We start from the raw sequence: 21,748 nt of genomic DNA, 5'->3' as shown, positions 1-21,748 counted from the left end.
CTTCCCCCACCTCCCACCCCCCATTCCCTCCTACAAGAAGGTAGGGCCTCCCATGGGGAGTCAGCAGAGCCTGGTATATTCAGTAAAGGTAAGTCTAAGCCCCTCCCCCTGCATCAAGGCTGTGCAAGGTGTCCCACCATAGGTAGTGGACTCCAAAAAGCCAGCTCATGCACCAAGGATGGATGCTGATCCTACTGCCAGGGGGGCCCTTAAGCAGATCAAGCTACACAACTGCCTCACTATGCAGAGGGCCTAGTCCAGTCCCATGGAGGCTCCACAGCTGTTGGTCTAGGATTCATGAGTCCCCACTAGTTTGGTTTGACTGTCTCTGTAGGTTTCCCCATCATGATCTTGATGCCCCTTGCTCATAGAATCCCTCTCTCTCTTCAGCTGGCAGAGTCCAGATCTTGAAGGACCCTAGGACTGCAGGAATCCTCTATGGGACTTGAGCAAGAGACTGGCAGGGGACTCTTTCAAGCTATAAATTCACACACACACACACACACACACTTATGAGCTTCAGGCTGATCAAAAGATAGGAATCTTATAACCTCCCATCACAGGAGAGAGAGAGAGAGAGAGAGAGAGAGAGAGAGAGAGAGAGAGACATCATCACATTTCAAAATACACAAGTGTTTCCTGTGGAGTGCTATTCTTTGTTATGGAACATTTGTTTACATTGTAAAGATGTGTCTTTGCCAAGTTACCTTCTGATTGGTTTAATAAAGAGCTGAGTGGTCAATAGCTAGGCAGGAGACATGGGACTCTGGACAGAGAGAGAGGAAGAAGAATCTAGGTGCTCCCGAGAAGCCAGGACACACAGAACAAGTTAAAGGTACACAAAAAAAAAAAAAAAAAAAAAGGTGAAAAGCCACATGGTAGGACATAGATTAAAAAATATGGGTTCATTTAAGTGATAAGAGCTAGTTAGGAACAAGCCTAAGCTATAGGTCGAGCTTTCACAATTAATATAAGCCTCCATGTCACTATTTGGGAGCTGGCTGGTGGGACAGAGAAAGACTCCTTACAGTTCGTGTGTCTGTTCCTCTAGTGGTGTGCTTCCCTTCAGCCTCCAGAGCCAAGTGTCCCTCTCTTGTACAGCTTTCCTAAGGCCCCTTTCAAGTAAACTTATATATATTTTATCTTTCCAGACAAATGAAGTTATGATTATTAATCTCTTACAGAGATATGTCACCGGGTATTTAACCTTTTTTCCCCCAATGTATTTGAAAATATTAGACTGTCTCATATGTAGAGAGCAGATAACAATTGGTTCCCTTTGGCGTGGTTCTCCCTCCCTCGTTCCATTATTCCAGGTCCCCGCTCCTCTCTACCCATCTCCTACTCTTCTCCCCCACCCCTTCCTCAATCTCTCCCCCTTTGCCTCCTCTTTCATTAAAAGTAGGTGTGCTCCTCCTCTGCGGCAGGGGACGTGGGGTGGGGGGCTGGGGCATAGAGCAAAATGCTGCCATCACTAAAGATCAGAGATCTAGAAGGAAACACTGTGGCATTTTTAAAGCTTTATTTGTGGCTGACACAGCAAAAGGCCTGAGACACACACACACACACACACACACACACACACACACACACACACACACACACCCCGCCTTCCAAATGCTGACATTCCTTCATTATTAAGGGCAATCTGAAGACATCTGCTCATCTGCTGTTTTTATTCTTGCCTATCCTCTAACTCATCCAATGTGCTTTCTAAGCAGTAGCCAAAGTGGCCTTCTAAAAGCATAAACTACATTACACTCCACGTGAAACCCTCTGCTGGTTCCCAATGATGCTTAGAAGGAACAACTTAGTCCTGGACATAAACACACACCCTGCCTGGCCCTGCCTTCCTCCCTGCCCAACAGTGGCCAGTCATGTGAGGCTTAGGTAACTTCCTACATTCTAGGACCTAGAATGTTCCAAGAATTTACCTGCCAGAAAGACTTCGCACACACCATTCTCGATGCTCTTCACAGGTCTGTGCTCGTCTCTCAGACTTCCCTTCCTGGATGCCATCCTTCCCCACCGCTGTTCTCTAACATACAGAATCCGTCTTCCTCTAGCATTGACTGCAATCAAAAATGATTGACATCGTCTCTTTCTTTTTTTTTTTTTTTTAGTTTTTTTATTTTTATTTTGCAATACAATTCAGTTCTACCTATCAGCCACGGATTCCCTTGTTCTCCCCCCTCCGGCCCCCCTCACCTTCCCCCCCAGCCCACCCCCCATTCCCACTTCCTCCAGGGCAAAGCCTCCCCTGCGGACTGAGATCAACCTGGTAGACTCAGTCCAGTAGGTCCAGTCCCCTCCTCCCAGGCCGAGCCAAGCGACCCTGCATAGGCCCCAGGTTTCAAACAGCCGACTCATGCAATGAGCACAGGACCCGGTCCCACTGCCTGGATGCCTCCCAAACAGATCAGGCCAATCAACTGTCTCACCCACTCAGAGGGCCTGATCCAGTTGGTGACCCTCAGCTGTTGTGGGGGTATCTTTGTGGATTTCTGTGGGCCTCTCTAGCACTTTGCTTCTTCCTATTCTCATGTGGTCTTCATTTACCATGGTCTCCTATTCCTCGTCTCTTTCTTTAGAACCTGACTTTCTCTGTCTTGATCACTCCCACATTCCTAGGTACCTAACATGGTGCAGGGCACAAAACAGGCCCTCAGCAAACACTCTGACAAGCTGCTCGAGCATGGCCTGCCTGTCAGATGAGTGCTTGCCCTGGGATACCCACACCCAGGATAGTGTCAATCATTTCTGGTTGCGTTGAAGTCTGAGAGATGAGCACAGGCCAGCGAAAAGCAATGGGGACAGCATGTGCAAAGCCCTGGAGGCAGATAAAATCTTGGAATGTTCTAGATTTACACATTAGAATCACCAGAGAATGTTAATAAAAAAAAAAAAAAAAAAAAAAAAAAAAGCACAGATTCTAAGACCCAATTTTGAGAATTTTGATTCAGGAGTTTCTAGGAGGGAGCCAATTTCATTTCCTCCTCTAGACTCTGATGCAAAGTTATCTGTGAGCTGTTGGGTTGTGCAGGTGACGTCCCCACAGGTAGCTGCTTGCTTTTGCCATCGTGTTGGATGCTGATGTGGGACGCTACTGAGGTGGCCGCTGTAAAGCACCACGAGGAACAAACACAGCTAACTCATCTTAGTGTCAAAGGAGGCTAATCAGACCCGCAAAACCCTCTCTGTCAGCAGGAGGGTAAGGTGCCCTGGGAAGCAGCTGACAGAGATTTACCCACTTCCTGCCCCTAAAAGAGGCTGTCAGAGGAATCAGGACTCCTGTAGTAATCCTCAATCAGCTTGACCATCTGAGGCATTGGGGCGTGTGGAAACAGCATCAGGACCAAATGATAGTCTGAAAGAATTCGGATCGGTTCTTTAGGGAGGATCTCTTATTTACATTTCAATGCTAGGCTTCTGTTCTTTACAGAGAATCCCATCTAAGGGGCTCTTGGCCACTTTCTGGAAAATTGCCAAGATTTTTAAAGCCGCTTTTGCTCATGGCTGTTAATATAATGGTTTCTCTCTAGAAGAATTTTTTTAATGTTCTATATTTTTTTACCTTGTTTTTGTTTCTCTTTAACTGTTTCTGTGGCTGTTCTGAAATATGACACATTGTGCTGCTTGAGAATGACTACAGAAAAAAGCATGTAATGTTCAGATGCAATTTTTTTTTCTAAATTTTTTTTTATTGATTGATTCGTTTACTCTGGATGCAGAACTCTGGAGCATGTAGGAATATGTGTGTGTATACGCAAATACACACACAAACACACATACACATATACATATATATGTGTGTGTGTGTATATATATATATATGAAGAATAGTAACATATGTATATAATTTACCCATGCTGGGGATATATTGCAAAAACACTAAGGGAATCACTTAGGCATTTATATGAAAAACAAGTAGTTTTTCATATTCTTTGATCCTGCAATTTGACTTCTTAGAATTTACCCAATTACCCTAAGCAAATAAACTTGGATATATACAAATATGTAGCTAGTAAGATGTTCATCGAAGAACTCTTTGTACTTGTGAGAAATGAAAAGAGTTTAGATATGTAACAATTAAGGGTTGGTTACATGAGCTATGAAATTTGTAAACTATAGTTCCTGAAAGGGAGATCTTAAAAATTACGGTTGTTCTAAAATATGTAATTACCTCAAAACTAGTCTGATTTTATCAACAGGGAAACACAGGGAACAGACCAGACGTCGCGATGCATCATCATGACACTTGGGCATCGGAGGCAAGCACATGGCTGCAAGTTCAAGGGCAGCCATACCACAGAGTGAGTTCAAAAGCTACAGAACAAAACTCTATATCAAAAACAAACAGTAAACCAAAGAACACAGGGCTAGAGACACAGCCAGGGGCAGAGTACTGGCTTCCACGGCCAGATCCCTGGGTTTAATGTCCAAACTGCCGAAAGCCATAAAGGGGATATCATAGTATGGAGTTCCTATTTCTGAAGAAAAAGCATTCATTATCATTGCTCTCAGCAGGGAAATAAGGTGAAACATTCATTTTTCTCTCTAGCTTTGTATGTTGTCTTCAGGTTTGTAGAAAAATATCTGTATTTCTGAGTAAAGAGCTGCAAAATTCAAAGTTTGAAAATACCCAGATGGTGGTGGTACTTGCCTTTAATTCCAGCACTTGGGAGGCAGAGATAGGTAGAGCTCTGAGTTCAAGGCCAGCCTGGTCTACAGAGTGAGTTCCAGGATAGCCAAATCTACACACAGAGAGACCCTGTCTCAAAAAACCAAAAGAAAAAAATTTTTTAAAAAAAGGATTTATAGGGCTGGAGAGATGGCTCAGAGTTAAGAGCACTGGCCACTCTTCCAGAGGTCCTGAGTTCAATTCCCAGCAACCACATGGTGGCTCACAACCATCTGTAATGTGATCTAGTGCCCGCTTCTGGTGTTCAAGCAGAACACTGTGTACATAATAAATCTTAAAAAAAAAAAAAAAAAAAAAGGATTTATAGTGCTGAAGTCTTTCCCCAACCCAGTCTTTCAGACACCCATGCCCCTCTCTAAAAGCACCTAAAATGTTTTGTTTCCTATTTATTTTTCAGTAATCTACCTCACTGATAATTTTAGGTTTATCATTGGAGGGGTAGTGTTTGAGGCAGGTTCTCTCAATGTAGCTCTGGCTGTCCTGGAACTTGCTTTATAGACCAGGCTAACCTTGAACTCACAGAGTTTGTCCTGCCTCTGCCTCTTGAGTACTGAGACAAAAGGTGTACAGAACCATACCTGACTTTTATTTCTATTTAAATACATTCTTTTAACTTTTTGTCACAAAAATATCCTGTCATGCACACTGTTTTAAAGCTTGATATAGTCAATGAATATATGTATACATTTGCGCTTTCATATGCATGGGAGTATATCTGAGCGATACATGTCAAAAAGTAGAATTTCTGGGTCAATGTAAATGTACATTTGTAACATGAAAAAAAATTATTGGCCGGCCGGTGGTGGCGCACACCTTTAATCCCAGCATTCAAGAGGCAGAGGCAGGCAGATCTCTGTGAGTTCGAGGCCAGCCTGGTCTACAGAGTGAGTTCCAGGAAAGGCGCAAAGCTACACAGAGAAACCCTGTCTCAAAAAACGGGAAAAAAAAAAATTGCCCCACTCAAATTAAAAAAATTCTTTTCACAGTTTTTCCCCAGTACTTTAGTGGTTTGATTTTTAAAAAAGAAAGAGAGAAAGAAAGAAAGAAAGAAAGAAAGAAAGAAAGAAAGAAAGAAAGAAAGAAAGAAAGAAAGAGAAAGAAAAAGAGAAAACAAAAAAGAAAGAAAACAAAAGCTACAACAACAAAAAACATTTCTCTTCAGATTTATCTTAATTTATCTAGCTTTGATAGACACTTACTAAGGACATAAATGGTTTAAAATGCTCAACCTCTCCCTTACATGGAAATTCAGGGGCCTGTTATCCCCATCTGTCAGGTCACAGGATCTAGATGCAGATAAGGGCAGCCTGCACAGTTTCACTTACACAGGGGTGAATACCATAGCAAGAGCTGAGCTGTTCTCTTCAGGGGTACGGCTTTCAGAAGAGGTGAAGAGAAGAGGCGAACCTTGGGAGCTCACCTTCCACCTTCAAGGGACTTTTTTTTCATTCCAGGAAAAACTGCATTTGCTGGCTGGATTTTCACTCTTACGTTTTGTGAGCTGGTTAAATAAGCCCCAACAGGCTCCCCGCGGTGACCTAGAGCATGTGGGTGGGGGCTGCACAGAGTTGGACCCGGCCACGGGAGGGCATTAGAAAAGAATGCAGTTTATTCCTGCACAGATTCTGGGGACTGGCTACTCCCGTCCGGCGCAGCAGCTGTACTGAAATGTCAGGTGGATTTGTACAGCTGACTCAAGTTGCCGAAAAGGGAGTCATGTAGTAGTTCCACAACTTGACTCTGCCCAGAAAACCTTGCTTAATATAGATCCCACATGAGCTGAGCCGTAGTCACTCCTAACAACTCAACAAACACCATTGAGGGAGAAAATATCTCAAGGGTGGGTTGACCTGGGATTATTCGTTAACCTGAAGACATTGAGGGTTTTGCATACTGATTTTTTTTTAATCATCTTGGATTATTTCTTCTTTTCTGGTGATCTAGAAAAAATAGAAAAAAAATAAACAATGTCGGAGCACAGCAGAAATTCAGATCAAGAAGACACCCTCAGTGAGGAGCTTAATGAAGATGAGATCTTGGCTAACTTGTCCCCTGAAGAGCTGAAGGAGCTGCAGTCGGAGATGGAAGTCATGGCCCCTGACCCCCACCTACCTGTAGGGATGATCCAAAAAGATCAAACCAACAAGGCACCTACAGGAAACTTCGACCACAAGTCTCTCGTCGATTACATGTATCTGCAAAAGGCATCTAGACGCATGCTGGAGGATGAACGAGTTCCCGTCAGTTTTGTGCAGTCTGAGGTAACCAGGGATCTGTGTGGGACACAAATGGCTGCCGGGACTGGGCTGGCAGGGTCTGTTTTGCAATGGTGATTTCTCAAGACTACAAGATGTGGTTCTGTTTTGGATTCTACTGCATCTAAATTAAATCATAATATCCAGTCCTATCCCATATTGTAACTTTCTGAAGATAACAGTATAATTGCAAGGGGGTAAGTTGATGACTTCTTGTCAGCGTCTCTCTTTCAACACTGACACTGGGGCCCCTGTGTGGAGTCCGTGGTCTGTAGCCATGATATGTAATGCTTTAACTCATAACCCAGGAGCAGCTGTTCTGACTTTCTTGGCTTCTCCCTTTGAGAATCTCATCAAAACCTCTACTCTGCCTTTCTCTAGCCTGCCTGTGCACACACAATATTTTACATATAGTGTCAAAGACTCCCCGGTTCTGAGGAAATCTGGCCATACACACTAAACCAAACCCAAGACTGAGAATGTGGGCACACTGTCCCTTGAGCATCAGTGATAATGTTTAGAAATTGATGGCTAAGAAGCTGTTTTTAAGAGAGTCCTTTCTTGAGATATCTCAATCTAAAAACTAGAACTGCCATGAGCTTTACAAACCTACTACATATAAAGCACAATTAAAATTTTTAATTACATTTTATTATTAGTGTGTGTGTGTGTGTGTGTGTGTGTGTGTGCGCGTGTGTGTGTGTGTGTGTGTGTGTGTTTGTAGGTCAGGTTTGGTGGCAGTTGCCTTTACCTGCCGAGCCATCTTGATGGCCCTAAAGCACAGATTTTAATGTTGCACTTACAAATGACTTGGGAAAAAAGAAGACAGATTTCCCAAGTACAATTTCTTCAGACCCACCTGCTAGATACAGGTGTATCTTATCACATTGCTGTCACACTGGTGTGATGAAAGGAAGGAGTGAACATCGACATGACCTGAACTCCAGGAAATAAATGTCTGGCTTGATCAGGCTAGAGCTTACCATATGGTTTGCGGACTTCTTACAGTTGCAGGTCTGTGGATTTGAAGACAATCCCACCTGAATACCCACTTTAGGAGGGACGCAGAATCAGTGGGTTTTTTTTTCTACCCCTGGTGTACACTAACCAGCTTGATGATTGGACTCCCCCTGCTGGGACGGATGGGGAATGCGATGGTGCAGGTTTTAGGAGGAAGTTAAGGACCACGTTATCAACTCCTTCAATGTATCATCAGCATTAAGTTCTTGCTCAGACTGCCGTGTGTCAGACTTCTCCAAGCTTTCAGAATTACACCTACAAGATACACAGATGGGTGCAAAGTGTAGTCATCAATGCAGGAGAATCTAGTAAACACTGACCTGAAAGACTGTCCTTTCCCTTCCCAGACAGAGCAAAGAGTTGTAAATCTCACCCTAATCCTGTTCCATTTTAAGGCTGGCTCTTCCTTCAGAGACGAATGACATTAGAAAACATTGGCGTTTTCCTCAGAGCCAGGATCCAAACTAAGGTTTTAAAAACACACTCTAGCTTCTCAGACTCCTCTCACTTCCCTGCACCATGTCATAGTCTTGGAAAATGCAGTGTGCCTGTCGATGAAAGCAGTGGGTACTTTAGGAAGGCTGGTTACCTGTAGCGTACAGGGAAATTCTTTTCTAACAGAGTGCTGTTGAGTGCAAGCACTCCCGTTCAACTACACATAAAGGCTTTGGTACATGGACTTTAAAATCTGTATCATCAAGCTTCCAAATATGTTTTAACACCATTTTTTAAAATATAGACTCTGAAAACAAAATTAACTAGGTTTTATTTTAATGCGCTTGGCCTTGGGTATCCTCAGGGACTATATCCTTGAATTCTATCAATTGTGAATTGAAAACACTAAAAAAAGTTTTTTGTTGTTTTGTTTTGCCATGTGGACTGGATATATACAGACTTTTTCATTTCATTTTTTGAACAATACAGTATCCCTGTTTACATTACTTGTGTAGTAGACATTAGGTGGTCTAGAGACAATGTAAAATACTGCTTGTATGGGTTAGGGGTGTGTAGGCTATATATGTGTATGTGTGTCTATATATATGAGATATCATATATATATGTACTTAAGTCTCTCATATATATGATATATCATATATCATATCATATATATGAGAGACTTAAGCACCCATGAATTTTAGTGTTCTAGGAACCAATTCCCAAAGAAACCAAGAGATGAGTGTCTGGAAGGAGAGAAGCACAGCCCCAAGTGTGTGTCTACAAAAGTCCATCCTTATTTAGCTGTATTTCCTTATCATAGGGACTTCTGTATCAGAAAGACAAGGCAAACTTAAACTAAGGCCACACAGTACAAACACTGGACAACCAGCAGACCCTTCTTCAGTTGTCCCAGGGGTCACCTTCCTGACTCAGAAAATAAACAAGCAAAAAACAGGATTTGGTAATAATTCCAGAAGATTTTTTTTCCTATACATATATAAATTTGTACGTACATATACATTGAATAATATTATACACAAGATTTACTAATGAGTTTTTTCATTTACAATGTTTTTCTTTTAAGTTTTTGTTTGTTTCAGTTTTGAGACAGGGTCTCTCTATGTAGGCTTGACTAGTCAGAAACTCACTATTTGGACCAGGCTGGCCCAGAACGCAGAGATCTGCCTGCCTCTGCCTCCTAAGTGGGGAGGTTAAAGGTGTGTGCCACCATGCCTGGCTTCATTTAAGTTTTTACAAAATCTTTTATGTATATATGTGTGTGGATGTGTACATGTTTGTAAGAGTGTGTGTGTGTGTGTGTGTGTGTGTGAGAGAGAGAGAGAGAGAGAGAGAGAGAGAGAGAGAGAGAGAGAGAGAGAGAGAGAAAGAACCTCAGGTGTCAGTTCTCAGCATTCACCTTGTTTAACTCAGGGTCTCTTACTCACCACTGCATATGCCGGGCTAGCTGGCCCATGAGCCTCCAGAACTTCTTATGTCTCTATCTCCCATCTTTCATCTTACTTTATGTGGGCACTGGAGATTTGAACTCAGGTCCTGGAATCCTCAGGTTTGTGTAGCATTGGCTGTCCTGGAACTCGCTCTATAGACCAGGCTGGCCTTGAACTCACAGAAATCCATCTGCCTCTGCCTCCCAAGTGCTGGGATTAAAGACATGAGCCACCACTGCCCAGCTAAAAATATTTTTTAAAGATTCGTTTTTATTTTTAATTGTGTGTACGCGCCCACACATTCGAGGAGCCTGTGTGTGTGAAATTAGTGCTAGTGTATTTGCATGTAGTGCCTGAGGAGACCAGAAGAGGGCGTCAAATCTCTGGAGCTGGAGTTAGGAGCAGCTGTAAGTAGCCAAACATGGGTGGGTTTGGGGAACCAAGCTCAGATCCTCCCAAAGAGCAGCAAATATTCGTCACTGCTGAGCCCTACATATTCTAACTGTCATTTACCTGTCTCTTAGGAAAACACTCAAAAACATCATGAAGTAAGAGACAAAGGCATTAAAAACATGCCCCAGTTTTTAAAAGAAAAGCTTAATAGTGAAATAGTTGCAAATAAAAGAGAATCTAATGGGGGCAACAATATACAAGAAACAGAAGATGATGATGATGATGAAGAAGATGAAGAGGACGAGGAGGATGAGGAAGATGAAGAGGATGGAGAAGATGAAGAGGATGAAGAGGATGAAGATGAAAAAGCCAATGAAAAAAATGAAGCAAAGGAACAAGCCCAGAACAATTCAGGCGCCTGTCAGCAGCTGACGACGAAAGCACTAGAAGAACAAAAAGACAGGCCAGAGACCAAAGAAAAACTTGAGAAGAAAATAGCCAAATTAGACCCTAAGAAGTTAGCTCTTGACACCAGTTTTCTGAAGGTAAGTGCAAGGCCTTCAGGGAACCAGACAGACCTGGATGGAAGCTTGAGACGAGTAAGACAGAACGACCCCGACATGAAGGAGCTCAATCTGAACAACATTGAAAACATCCCCAAAGAAATGCTGCTGGACTTTGTCAATGCGATGAAGAAGAACAAGCACATCAAAAGCTTTAGTCTGGCTAACGTCGGGGCGGATGAGAGTGTAGCGTTCGCCTTGGCCAACATGCTACGGGAAAACAGGAGCATCACCACGCTTAATATCGAGTCCAACTTCATCACAGGGAAGGGCATCGTGGCCATCATGAGGTGCCTCCAGTTTAACGAGACTCTCACCGAGCTGCGTTTTCACAACCAGAGGCACATGCTGGGCCACCACGCCGAAATGGAAATATCAAGGCTTTTGAAGGCCAACAACACTCTGCTGAAGATGGGCTACCATTTCGAGCTTCCGGGCCCCAGAATGGTGGTGACGAATCTGCTTACCAGGAACCAGGACAAACGGAGGCAGAAAAGGCAAGAGGAGCAGCAGCAGCAGCAACTTAAAGAGCAGAGAAAGCTGATAGCTATGTTGGAGAATGGGTTGGGGCTGCCCCCTGGCATGTGGGAGAGGTTGGGAGGACCCATGCCCGATCCCAGAATGCAGGAGTTTTTCCAGCCTTCATCCGGACGGCCTCTCGCGGCTCAGGAAGTCCCTTTTGGTGGAAGAAAGGAAATGATGAAAAGTCCACCCCAACCTCCCCAGTCCATGACCGACCCTGACTCCTTCAGGGTGGTGAAGCTGAAGAGAATTCAGCGCAAGTCTCGAATGCCGGAAGCCAGAGAGGCACAGGAGAAAACCAACCTCAAAGATGTCATCAAAACGCTCAAGCCGGTGCCGAGAAATAGGCCGCCCCCGCTGGTGGAAATCACTCCCAGAGACCAGCTCTTGAATGACATCCGACACAGCAATGTTGCCTACCTAAAACCGGTAAGGAACAGGTGGGGGAAATAAGTATTTCCCAGTTCCCCTCCTTCTCTCTCTTTCTCGTTTATATTGCATTTATTTTTTGAGATTGACTCTCATGTATCTCAGGCTGACTTGAACCTGCTAGGTAGCTGAGGGTGATGTATCCTACCATGCCTGGCTTATGTGGCACTGGAGATTGAATGCAGGACTTTGTACATGCTAGGCAAGTGCACTATCGGATGAGCTATATTCCCAGGCCTGTTAGTTTAATGCAACAGGGGCTTGACTGTTGGTAAGCAGAGGAACAACACCAATAGAGTTCAATTACTAGTTACTCTTAAGAGTAGACCCCGATATGCCCTGTGATGATAATGCTTGCAGCTAAGGTTTACTGAGCACTTGACTCAGGTAATCATCCAAATTCTAGAAGGTTGGCACGATTACTCTCCCCATTCTGTGAAGGAGACACTGATGCTTTGGGGAGTTGCTAACATGTCTAGCAGTTACCACCAGGAAGCGATGACACTGATGTTTTGAGGCGTTAAGCTTTTATTTAGTGTGTTATTTTGAAGCATTGGTGTGCATGTGTAAAATCAGACCATTCTAGGCACATAGAACTGAGAACTAGAGACTCCAGGAGCCTTCTAGAAGGAACAATTGAGGAAAAAAAGAAAGAAAGAAACAGTTAAGCCTCATTTGTAAGAAGTTGGAATAAAAGCTACAGGGAATCAGTTCTTTATCAGAAGATGAAGCTAGACCATCCGCAAATACATTTCTGTTTGCTTTTTAGGCAGCCAAACAGCAAACCTCAGGTTACCATCTTCACGAGCCAATGGAGTTTAAAATATCTCACTGTTATTTCAGTTTTAATATCCATGGGGTCTCTATAAATTTCTGTGATAAAGCTGACTAGTAGAGCTGGCTTTATTCCATGAGCTTAGGTTGCAGAAATGAATCTTTTTGGTCATTATTACAGTAGTAGTCATACAGGCTGAAGGATCGATGTCCATAGGCCATATTGATTAATGCTTGTCATTTAAGAAAAATATTGCCTACAACTGAGCTAAGAGGTTGTCTTGACAACATAATCGATACATTATTTCATCATAGAGATTCTTTTTTTTTTTTTTTTTTTAGAATGTGGAAAGCAAATATTCATGTGAGTCTGTGGGGTTATTTTTTTCAGTTTTACTGAGCTTCCTAATCTTAACGTAACTGCTGTCATTCACATACGTGTATTGGGATGTCTTGAATTCCCATCTCCTAGAAATGTATTGTCATTGTCCCATTTTCTGCATCAAAGATGATTCTTCATCTGTGATTTGGCGAGCGCTGGATTGGTCCTGGGACAAGTGTCAGGGGAGAATTCTAGAGGTCACATGAGGTCAGGCAGAGGACCTTTGGGCAGGACACAATACTGTCTCCACCTGCTCTTCCTGGGGCAGCCAGACCTCTGCGTGCGTGCGTGCGTGCGTGCGTTAGTGTTATCTTGCCTCTTCATGCTCATGTGGAGGCCCGAGGTCAATATCAGGTGTCATTTTCTATTGTTCTCCACCTTATTATTTATTTTTATGTGTATGAATGTTTTGCCTGTATGTATATCTATGCACCACTCAAAACTTGATGCCCTTAGAGGCAAGAAAATGGCTTCTAATCCCCTGGAATTAGAGTTACAGAGAGTTGTGACCCACCTGATGTGGGTGCTGGGAACTGAACCTGGGTCCTCTGGAAGAACAGCCTGTGTTCTTAAACATTGAGCTAACTCTCCAGGTACTCAACCTCACTTTTTTTGAGATCCATCTACTGAATGTAGAGCTTGATGTTTTAGGTAGACCATCTGGCCAATGAGCCCCTGGGATCTGCCTATTTCTGCCCCTACCCTGGCACTGGGGCTACAGGTAGTGCACCACCACACCCAGCATTTTATGTGGGTCCCGGGGATCTGAAATCAAGTCCTCATGCTTGTACAGTATACACTTTACACTCCAAGCTGGCTCCCCAATGTCGTTCTTCTTAAAAATAAACGACGAAGGAAAGTCCTTTGTGAGTGGCAGCCTTGCTTATTATTGACTTCTACTTTGAAATGGCTTTGTGCCTTCCGGTTGCTGACAGTTCCTCTTGCCTTCAGTTGCCCGGCTTAGGCTGCAATGGCTATCTTTTTACACCAATCTCAGCTACAGAATGCCCCACGACGTCTTCTATTCAGTCCTATAAAGTACTCTGTGAGGACAAGGTGTAAGCACATCATTCCACTGTTGGATGTGCGTAACTAACGTCCACTTGTAAGGATAAAAACAGAAAGGATAAAAACAGAAAGGTGAAGTGGGTACCTTTTGGTGGGCCCTGCCAAGGTGTGGCCCTGCCACTAAGCAAACACTCCACTCAAAACAGCGTTAGTGCAGGAGGTTTCTAGGGGGAGCAGGAAGGAGAGAGTGAAAAGAGCGGAGAGGTCATGTCGAAGTGGGGACTTGAGAGAGGCAGACAGACAGACAGACAGACGACAGAGAGACAGGGAAGAAACAAGAGGAGGAAGAAAGGCAAGACAGCAGCAAGTAGCAAGACAGCAGCAGGCTGTGCCTGGCGGGTGCACGTGTCGCATAGCTGACCGTGGAAAGGCACCTGGTGACAGGTGACCTAACTGCTTTGGCGGCAGAGGCAGGCTACTGCCGAGCTGGAAACTAACATTCCTCCCTTTTGTTTATTATTAAAAGGTAAGGAAATTGGAAAGGGTAGCAGGTAAGGCAGAAACGGGGCACTGTGTTCTCTAGACTGCTTCCTGTTGTCTGGGCACATCTTTGGGGGACCTGAGAAAGACGGGATGCTGGCCAAGTCCTGGGATAGCTGGCTGTTTTGCTCGCTGTCCCGACTCTGCGGGACCATCTTCAGCTGTGCTAGGAGCTAGGAAAGTGCAGGCCTAGTTGGAGCAGTCTGTGAAGTTGGAGCCATTTTCAACCTGTCCGGGATGCAGATTTTGAGGGGACCTGGCGTGATGATGGCAGAGCAGAAGATAAAGTTAAGAAGTTTAGGGGGAAATTTTTTTCTTAGATCCTGGTAATTGAGGGAGGGGAGTCCCAAGACCAGGGAAAGGTAGGGGAGATCCCACCCTCAGGAACAGGAAGTAGGTGGGCTGTTGATTGACAGTACTTATCTGGAGTTCATTTGTTGGCCTGTTCGAAGTGGATCCCAGTTGACTTTCTGGGGCTTACAAGAATTTTTTGAGTACACAAAAAGAGAAAGTTTTAGACACAATAGTATTCCCACATATTTCCTTTTTTATACACATTAGATCTCTTTTTAATCACCACTTAAGCTTTTTCATCCTCAGACCTCTATAACTTGCATTTATACACCTTACATCACTTTCTTATCACAATTTAAGCTTTCATATCCTCAGACCTTTATAACTTGTATTTATACACCTTAGACTCTAAAACGTTTTCTTAGATCCTCACAACTTAAGCTTTCATATCTTCACGTAAACTTTACGCTTTTTTTTCTATCTAATCATTTGCCAGGAGACACAGGTGGTTGATTACTGACAGCAGTCATTGTAAAGCGAGTTCCTTTCAATAAAGGAACAGTAAAAAGTTACATGGAAATCTGTTCTGTGAGTTTATCTCTTTGTCTGAGTCTAGTAACTAGGAAAACTGTGTCTAGACCTACCTAGCAGTAGCTCTAGGAAAGTGAGGCCTGTGGCCTGAATTTTACACAGGAAGAGAACTGTGAAGGCAGCTGAAGCCTTGGCTGCCGCTGTTAAAGCGACCAACCCGTCACTAGCCTAGTCATCAAATACCATCCGAGTTCTGAGACGGATAAATTTCACCTGAGTGAGCAGGAGTGCAGAGCAAGCAGCTTCGGAATCTATTAAAAATGACAGGGACAGTTACTGGCTGCCTGGACAGCCATCCCAAGGTCCTCTGTGATTGCTGGGGACAGAGGTCTCGGGGCAGCATCAGTCTTGGGCTACCAGACCCAGAAGATCTGACAGACTTTCCTGTGGAGTAGGAACTCATTGGTTGAGGGGAGGGGAGGCTGGGGAGCCAGCCTACCTTATCTAGGAAAAGCGGGGCAATTGATCCCCTCCCTGCCCCCTGCTCGTGTTTTGACTGTCCACAGTCTGGACAGGGTCTTGGCAGCAGTTGAGGTGAAAGGCAGTTTTTTTTTTTGTTTTTTTTGTTTGTTTGTTTGTTTTGCCCAGTGGCTGGTGCTGCCACATTTAAAGCAGCCTCCAGGTGGAGGTTCTTTTGTGCCCATCCATCTTCTTTGGAGAAGATAGGGGTGCTGCTGGGAGCTGGCGTGCCTCTCTATCATGAAAGGCTTTATTTATTTATTTATTTTTTATTTTTAAACACTTTAAACGCCGTATTCTGCGTAGGCTCCCACTGCTCTGTTCTGTGTCTTCTTTCCCCAGGACGAATGTCTGCTTTAAAGCCAGATCACAGAGCAATCTTTTCAAAGTGTTTCAGTTTTTTTTTTTAGCTTCTCTTTTGAAATCATATTGATTGACAGACACTCAAAAGCTAGTGCAATGACTTCTTACCTCCATGCATCACCTGCTCCCTATCTGCTGTCATTATTGAAATTGCAGTGCATGCAGCTGCACGTGAGTGAGCCCAAGGCACGTGGCTCGTTGGAAGTAATGGTGGTATGTGCTTGCCCTTGCTGTGACCAGCTGCTGCAAACACCGTCAGCTGCAAGGTGCTTCCTCCTACTGGAGGAAGAGGAGCAGCACACAGCTCCATCTTGGACTCAGTGACATGCCGGGAGCACTAGCAGTGGTAATGTCATGACAGCCGGCAGAGGTGTGTTTGTCTTTGGTCAGTCAAACGAGACCTCACCTGGTTCATTTTATAAAGGAGACATGAAAGTTTTTGTGGATTTGGGGCAACAATGAGGTAAAAATTTATACACAATTTTGATATCTTGTGGGGTTTTGGTTTTTTTTGTTTTGTTTTGTTTTGTTTTGTTTTTTGTTTTAAACTAATATCCCTGTCCTGGTTCGGTGGTTTGTTTATTTATTTGTTTGTTTATTTATTTGTTTATTCATTTGTTTATTTATTTATTTATTGTCAACTTGGCACAAGCTAGAGTCATTTGAGAAGAGGGAACCTCAATTGAGAAAATGCCCCCAGCAGTCTGGTCTGTGGGCAAGCCTATGGGGTGTTTTCTTTATTAATGATTAGATTGATGTGGGAGGTCCCAGCCCACTGTGGGTGGTGCCATCCCTAAGCAGGTGGTCCTGAATTGTATATATTAAAAAGAAAGAAAGAAAGAAAGAGAGAGAGAGAGAGAGAGAGAGAGAGAGAGAGAGAGAAAGAAAGAAAGAAAGAAAGAAAGAAAGAAAGAAAGAAAGAAAGAAAGAAAGTCAGTCAACTGGATAAGCTGTGGGGAGCAAGCCAGTAAGCAGCACTCTTCATGGCCTCTGCATCAGCTCCTGCCCTGATTTCTCTCAGTGATGCAGTCAAAAGTTATAAAGTGAAATAAATCCTTTCCTCCTCAAGCAGATTTGGTCATGATATTTATCACAGCAATAGAAACTTAACAAAGACAACTCCTAAAATTAGAATATTAGATGTTCAAAAATGCACCTGGCAATCATTTGTTCTTGGAAAACTTTGAAACAGACTTTCCCTCTCAGACTTAGAAATAGTATTTTTATGTATTATCGAACCTATCCCCCAAATCAGCTTGTATTTTTAATTTTTTTTTAAAATTTAATGCTTGATCTCTCAGTACCACATGCTCCTGGCCTGGGATTCCTGAATGGAGTCAACAGTAAAGAATAAAGGAACGCATAGACACTTTGCTCAAATGCTTATACATTTCAGTTTGAGAGAAATCTCCTCTCTGGGTCACAGCTTGAAAACTGGCAGCTATAAACCAGACTTTAGGCCTACTTTAATTGGGCTAGGCATTAGTTTGTCAGTTCTAAATGTCGTAGAAAACATTCAGATATTTGGTGCCACTGAAGTATTAGATCTGGCCATGCAAAGTATGCATGTGCGTAGCTCAAGTGGTGTGTGTGTGTGTGTGTGCGCGCGCGCGCGCGGGCGCATACAGGTTTTACTGGGAATCGAACTCAGAGCTTTGCACATGCCAGACAAGTGCTCTCCAGCCAGCTAGCTGCTTCTGCATTGTGGCCTCTGTGGGGCTGGGAAATAGCCTCTCTGGTTTTTTCTCCCACGCTTGCTGCCTCCCAACCACCTTGCTTCATTCACATTTAGTGTTTCCTGAAGAAGTTTTTCATTTGCTCTTGTTTTTAATGTCTTGTTCCTTAGATAACAACCAGCTCCTTTTTCTAGAGTTACTGTCAATCACTCTGATGCCAGCACAAAGCAAGGCTTCCCCCTTCCCTCACAAATGCATGGTTTTCTTTCATCTATCTTGAAATTTTTGCAATTCATTTACCACCTACCATTCCAGAGCAACTCTGCACCTTTCACTGGAATAAGATTCCCATTCTTGGCCACTGCTTAATTTTCACCAGAGCTAAGTGCCTGTGGAGCAAAGCCAAGTTCTTGTGTCCAACAAGGTGAATATAATATGCACACCACTTCACTTTGGGCTCAACCTGCACATCTAGACTCTTCCTAGCCAAGTCAGCAATGGAGCAGCCTTGCCAAGCTCCCCCTCCAGTGAGATTTCAGTTTGATAACATCATGTGCAGCCCTGGCTCACCAGAGCCTCGTTGGCACATGAGCACTTGCAGGGTTGAAGATGATAGATATGAGCATTCATCTCAGTCCCTGCCCACACTTGGCTTCATTTGCAAAATCTTCTTTCTTTTTCTCCAGGTTCTCTGATTTCTGTCCTTTTAGGAATTTCTTTCCCCACCTTCTCTCTTTTGTGTCAGGGTAACCAGGGTTTTCTAAGTGTCTTCCTTTAACCTGTTCCCAGACCAGGCTTCTCTGTGTAGGTCTTACCTTCTCATGCAGTGGCCTTGGTGGGTTCACCTCTCATACACTCTTGTTCAAAACTCTTGGACTTACCTCCGAGTTGGGCTCAGGTGTGCCCAAATACACTTAAAAACAACTAAACTAACAAGCTAAGCAGAAAGGAACCCCTAGTAATAACAGGAATTGATTTTCTCCTGATTGTGACTTTGATATTTTAGCATTTGATTAAATTCATTGCTGCTGTTGCGGTCGGGGACAGAATCTTAAGTAGTCCAGGCTGGTCTTGAACTCCTACTTCTTCCATCTCTGAAGTCCTGGGATTACAGGTGTTTTGGGCCACACCCAGCTCAAGTTTGACCTTTTGTAACATCAAATCTGGCCATCGTTTCCTTGATGGTTTCTGTTTGCCCTGCTGTGACATCTCTAATGACAACCTAGTATGTCTTCTTCTCTCCTTGCAACTTTTAATAGGCCCAGGTGTCTCACCAAATGTCTGCTGCAGTGGATGAATTAAAGGGTTAAATTTTCCAAAATAAGCATGCTGCGAGATGCCTGATTTACTATTCTTTTCCAAGCAGTTAACGATTATCTAGTGACTCAACCCTTTGTCCTGTGGTCTGAGCTGCCAGCTTGGTCCTGTTTGGAACATGGTATTATGAACCTGGTTCCTATGGTGGGCTGTAGATGGAGAGTTTCTCTCCAGCTCCCACCAAGCCCTGGCAGTCCCACAGCCCACTTATAAAATAAACACACAGACGCCCATTTTTATTCATCTATACCTTGCCACGTAGCTTATCGGTACTTTACATGGCATCAGCTGGCAGCATCCCCCTGCCTCAGCCTTCCACTTTCCAGAATTCTCCTCCCTCTTTGTCCCGCCTATACTTCCTTCCTGGCTACTGGCCAATCAGTGTTTTATTTATCAGTCAATCATCCACAGCAGTGGGCCAATGCTACATTTTGCTTTAAAAAAACCTTTTTTTGAGATTTATTTATTTTTATGTTATGTGTGTGCATGTTTTGCCTGCTTGTTTGTATGTGCACCATGTGTGTGCGTGCGCGCCCATTCCCTACAGAGGTCAGAGGAGGATATCAGATCCCCTGGAACTGGAGTTCCCGGCGGCTATGAGTCACCATGTGGGTGCTGGGAACGGAACCTCTTCTTCTGCTTGAGCAACAGGTGATCCATTTCTATGGCCCCACATTTTGCTTTTTTAAATATTATTTTAGAACCTCCACATGTGTGTACAAACGTATACAAAGACCACGCTGTTTAAGCTATTTGTTGCAGCTTACAAATTATTTAAAGCACTCCATGTATTTTTGTCTCATTGCTCTTAATTATTGTTTCCCATGGCTAAGGCCTACCCAGACACAGGCCACACCCTTCCTGTTGAAAACTGGCACCAGAGGTGGAGAGGGTCAGAGGCACATGGGGACTCCCCTTGGCCTGAAAGGGGTATCCAGTGTCCCCTCTGGAGGGCAGGGCACTGTGAAACATTCCTCTCCAGAGAACACGGACAAAGGACTGACTGTAAAGGAACCACAGCAGCTCCCACAAGGTCGTATCACACTGACAGGTGCACATGGGAAGAAGAAATGGGCTCAGCTGTTAACAAATTCCATGTGTTTTCTCAACGCATCAGCCTCTTCTGGAAAATGCACACTTGATGGACTAGTCACCTGGCAAGATAGAGCACCACTTAAAACCCTTTAAAGACTTCAACTGTTGCTATGAGACAGAAGCTGGATGTAGAATTTAGAGTTGGACTGATGTGTGTCTTTTGCAGTTGTTTTCTTTTTTTTTTTTGTCCTTGTGAAACTTACCAAAATACATCTTACTTTTATTTTTTTTACTTTTAATATATTTTATTTTAAAATTTTATTGTACATCATAGTAGAAATGTGCTTCAAGGAGGATAGGCGTGTGTGTGTGTGTGTGTGTGTGTGTGTGTGTGTGTGTGTGTGTGTAAGCACATTTTCGTGTCAGAGGCCAACCTCAGGCACCATTCCTTGGGTGCTATTCACCTTGTTTTGTAAAACAGGGTGTCTCACGAGCCTGATAAGCTTAATAGCAGTCAAGGGTGGCTGGCCAGGAGCCCCTGAGATCACTGTCTACCTCTCCAGTGCCGAGACAACAAGCAGGTGCCATCACACTTGGGTTTTTTACATGGCTTGTGGAGATCTAACTCATTGCCACACAAGCACTTCACTTTTTTTATTAAATTTTTTTTCATTTATTTTACATACTGACCACAGTTTCCCCTCCCTCCTCACCTCCCATTCCTTCCCCCCACCTCCGTTCTACCCACTCCTCCTCTATCTCCGTTCAGAAAGGGGCAGGCCTCCCATGGGAATCAACAAAGCGTGGCACATCAACTTGAGGCAGGGCCAAGCTCCTCCCTCCTGCATCAAGGTTGGGCAAGACAACCCAGCTTGGGGATTGGGTTCCCCAAAGCCAGCTCCGTGTGACAGGGACAGGTCCTGATCCCACTGCTAGGAGCCTCACAAACAGACCGAGCTACACAACTGTCACACACATGCAGAGGGCCTAGGTCGGTCCCATGCAGGCTCCACAGCTGTTGGTCCAGAGTCAGTGAGCTCCCACGAGCTCAGGTCACCTGTCTCTGTGGGTTCCCACCAGCACTTTACTAATGGAGCTATCTCCTCAGCCCGTAGAACACGCACGCGCACACGCACGCGCACGCACAATTTAATTATATGTATATATATTAATTATATTTGTGTGTTTGTGTGTGGGTATGTGCACGTGAGTTTGGGTGCCTGCAGAGGCCAAAAGAGGGTGTCAGATCCTCTGGAGCTGGAGTTAGGCTGACCTGCCTAACATGGGTGCTGGGAAATGAATTCTGATGCTCTGCAAGAGCGGTTCTCCACAGTGGAGCCATCTTTCCAGCAGTTCCAGCTGTGTGACCTCAGGGAAGTCACTGTCTTCTCAGAGCCCGTACCCTCCTTGCAAGGCTGATGTAGGACACAGTGAGATAATGTTTTAGACACTGAGTGTCCCCGGTTATCACTCACCCCCATTGTTTAACTTGATCATTTGCACTATGGACTGGAAATTCTTACTGTCATGTTTAGAGCT

The 21,748-nt window shown here is 44.1% G+C and overlaps 1 protein-coding gene across 1 annotated transcript; it reads left to right on the top strand.

The window, feature by feature from the left end:
- The first annotated feature begins 6,669 nt into the window (after positions 1-6,669).
- On the top strand, positions 6,670-13,988 carry Lmod3 (leiomodin 3). The gene is made up of 3 exons (XM_059257093.1): positions 6,670-6,963; positions 10,388-11,770; positions 13,878-13,988. Exons 1-3 carry the CDS (start codon positions 6,670-6,672, stop codon positions 13,986-13,988), a joined length of 1,788 nt encoding a protein of 595 aa, XP_059113076.1.
- The last annotated feature ends 7,760 nt before the right edge of the window (positions 13,989-21,748 follow it).

Source organism: Peromyscus eremicus, chromosome 3 (assembly GCF_949786415.1).
Source record: "Peromyscus eremicus chromosome 3, PerEre_H2_v1, whole genome shotgun sequence".
Taxonomy (NCBI): domain Eukaryota; kingdom Metazoa; phylum Chordata; class Mammalia; order Rodentia; family Cricetidae; genus Peromyscus; species Peromyscus eremicus.
This window is presented reverse-complemented; position numbering and strand designations above follow the sequence as displayed.